The sequence below is a fragment of the Myotis davidii genome, unplaced genomic scaffold (genome assembly GCF_000327345.1).
Source record: "Myotis davidii unplaced genomic scaffold, ASM32734v1 scaffold818, whole genome shotgun sequence".
NCBI lineage: Eukaryota > Metazoa > Chordata > Mammalia > Chiroptera > Vespertilionidae > Myotis > Myotis davidii.
The window spans coordinates 204,895-207,580 of record NW_006289814.1 but is presented as its reverse complement, the minus strand read 5'-3'; the positions used below and the strand labels follow the sequence as shown (position 1 = coordinate 207,580).

The window sequence follows — 2,686 nt, the reverse complement described above, 5'->3', positions numbered from 1 at the left end:
GCCCTGGAAGGACTTGGAAGAGAGAAAAGCCAAAGCCCTGAGATAGAAATGAGCTCTGGTATTTCAAGGAACAACAACAAACCAACAAAAATGGTGCAGCTGGAGCAGAATAATGAGAGGTTAGAGCAGTTTTGAAATGGCCAAGTAGGCAATAAAAAAATTATGTAGAGTCTTATAAGGTGTGGTAAAGAGTTTCAATGGTATTGTAAGTGTGGTGTGAAAAGGATGCTTACACAAGTGACAAGATGCGATTTATATTAAAGATCAATGGCTGATGTGTAGAGAATTGTGGGGAGGCAAGAGGAATCAGTTCAGGTAATAATTGACAGAAGTTGCTGAGGGAGTGTAAGAAAATGAAAGAAAAATAATCAAGAACAACTAGGTTTTTTGGCTTGAGCAACTTGGTGGTGGATAAAGGTTATAAATATTTCTCTCTTTTCCGCATCCAGCATGGCTAGACAGCGGTCTGGTTCCTGCGTAGAGGTGGCTGGAGATTGAGAAAATAAAAGAAAGAGACAGACACAGAAATAGAAGGAAAAAGCTGGGGCCAGGTGGGACAGCTGTCCTCTGATGGAGAGACAGTGACCCAGAGCGAGACAGTGCATTTATTTTATACAGCAAAATACAAGGAAGTTTCACTAAAGCCCAAGACAACGGAGATTATGTGTATTCTTGTGGTTTCTTTGTAATCATCACTTCTGGGTGGGCCCAGATAATCGTGTTTGTTCCTGGTGCTTGACTGGATTTAGATAATGAAACCCATCCCCTGGTGCCTGAGCTGAAGGTCAGGCTGACAATACACCTGCCTCTGGCAAGGTATGCTTCCAGGGCATGGTTCTGCTGGGCACTGCTGGATTCAGATGACAATCATCTCAGGGGCATTTCCCAGCCTCTCTCTACAACTTCCTGCCCTGAATGCTCTAAATCTGGCTTAAATACATCATTTTGATAATAACCACCATTTATTGAATGCTCATCATGTGTCCAGTACAATATTAGGCACTTAATACTCATTATTTGTAATCCAGGATAAATGTTATCTGTGCAATTTTATATATGAGGCTCACACAATTTAAGGGGCTTGCCCAAAGTCATGCTCCTGTAGCCACCTAGAGCCTGAAAACAAGGACTCCCTAAATTTCAATTCAATGCTCCTTCCATACTCACCAAGCTACCCATTTTGCTCTACAGTGATTTTACTTCTCTAACGATGGCCTGATCCTTTGGGAGGTGGGGGTGGTTATATGTACCATGGTGACCTCCTGTTACTCTCTGCTTGTTTTCAGGAGTTGCTGACTATATACCTTTCAATCATGAGCATATCACAGCTAATTTCACCCAGTATTAAGGACGAAGTGAGTTCAGATTCTATTTAATATCTCCAAAGGATGGCTGAAATTCTACGGTCATACCATATTCCTGGTTTAAAAAAAAAAACTAAATATGGAAACCATATGTAGAATAAATGATGATGCAAACTTCTCTAGAGTTGTACCATCTGTAACCCATGAAAATAAAGTACAGCCTCTCAAAGCAATGACTGCCAGTCATCATTTAAACCTAGGGTGAGGGAGATATAAGCCCAGTTGATATTTTTGGAGATCATTCTGAGTTTCTTCTTTAAAAAAAAATTGTATATATATATATAATTGATTTTAGAGAGAGGAAGGGACAGGGATAGAGAGATAGAAATATCAACAAGAGAGAAACATTGAGACATTGATTGGCTACCTCCTGCATGCCCCTACTGGGGATCCAGCCTGTAACCCTGGGCATATGCCCTGACTGGGAATTGAACCGTGACCTCCTGGTTCACAGGCTGATGTTCAACGACTGAGCCACACTGCCCAGACCTGAGCTTCTTGATTAATTAACATATTACTTTACTTACACAAATGAAGTGATATATTTTAAAACTCCTATTTTTGTTTCACATACCAAGTACTCCTTTTTTAATCACAAAGTGTAAACATATGTATATACACACATACATACATGAAGTGGCAAGAATTACTTCATATGAGATGCCCAGATAGTTCAGAATGAAGCAAATGATATTAATGTCATAACTCTCCCCTTCCATTTCTAATATTTGTTCTGGCAAAATCAAGTTTAAAAGGTATATTTTTATATAATCCTATATAATAAAGATGTAATATGCAAATGGTCGTTACGCCATGAAGTATAACAACCAACCGTGTAACGACCAGATCACGGATCAGCAGGAGGGTAGGACAGCAAACTACAAGCGGGCAATAGAGAGCTACAGGAAGGGGCAGGCAGCAAGCCATCAGGAGGGACAGGGGGGCAGAGGGAGCTACAGGAGGGCAGGGTAGTGGGCGGAGAGCTACAGGAGGGTGGCAGCGAACTACTGGCTACAAGCAGGTGGTGGAGAGCTACAGGAGGGGGCAGGGCAGCAAGCTATGAAAAGGAAGTGGGGGAAGGGAGGTAGGGGTAGCTACAGGAGGACGGGGCAGCAGGCGGAGAACTACTGGAGGGTGGCAGCAAGCTACTGGCGAGCTACTGGTGCATGGATTTGTGTGCAGGGCTACTAGTCTAATCTAATAAAAGACAAACATGCAAATTGACTGTACCTTCGCTACGCCTTAAGCCATGCCCACCAGCCGATCAGAGCGACTATATGCAAACTGGCCCAACCAAGATGGCGGCCGGCAGCCACAGAGCT

At 42.7% G+C, this 2,686-nt stretch overlaps 1 protein-coding gene across 1 annotated transcript in view; it reads left to right on the top strand.

Moving 5' to 3' along the window:
- The window catches only part of GIF (gastric intrinsic factor), a 13,220-nt gene extending 11,692 nt beyond the window's left edge, over nt 1–1,528 (top strand). Inside the window, exon 9 of the mRNA XM_006762515.2 lies at nt 1,287–1,528. Within this exon, the coding sequence (XP_006762578.1) occupies nt 1,287–1,348 (62 nt within the window). The 3' untranslated portion in view covers nt 1,349–1,528. The remainder of the gene's footprint in view (nt 1–1,286) is intronic.
- Nucleotides 1,529–2,686: the final 1,158 nt, after the last annotated feature.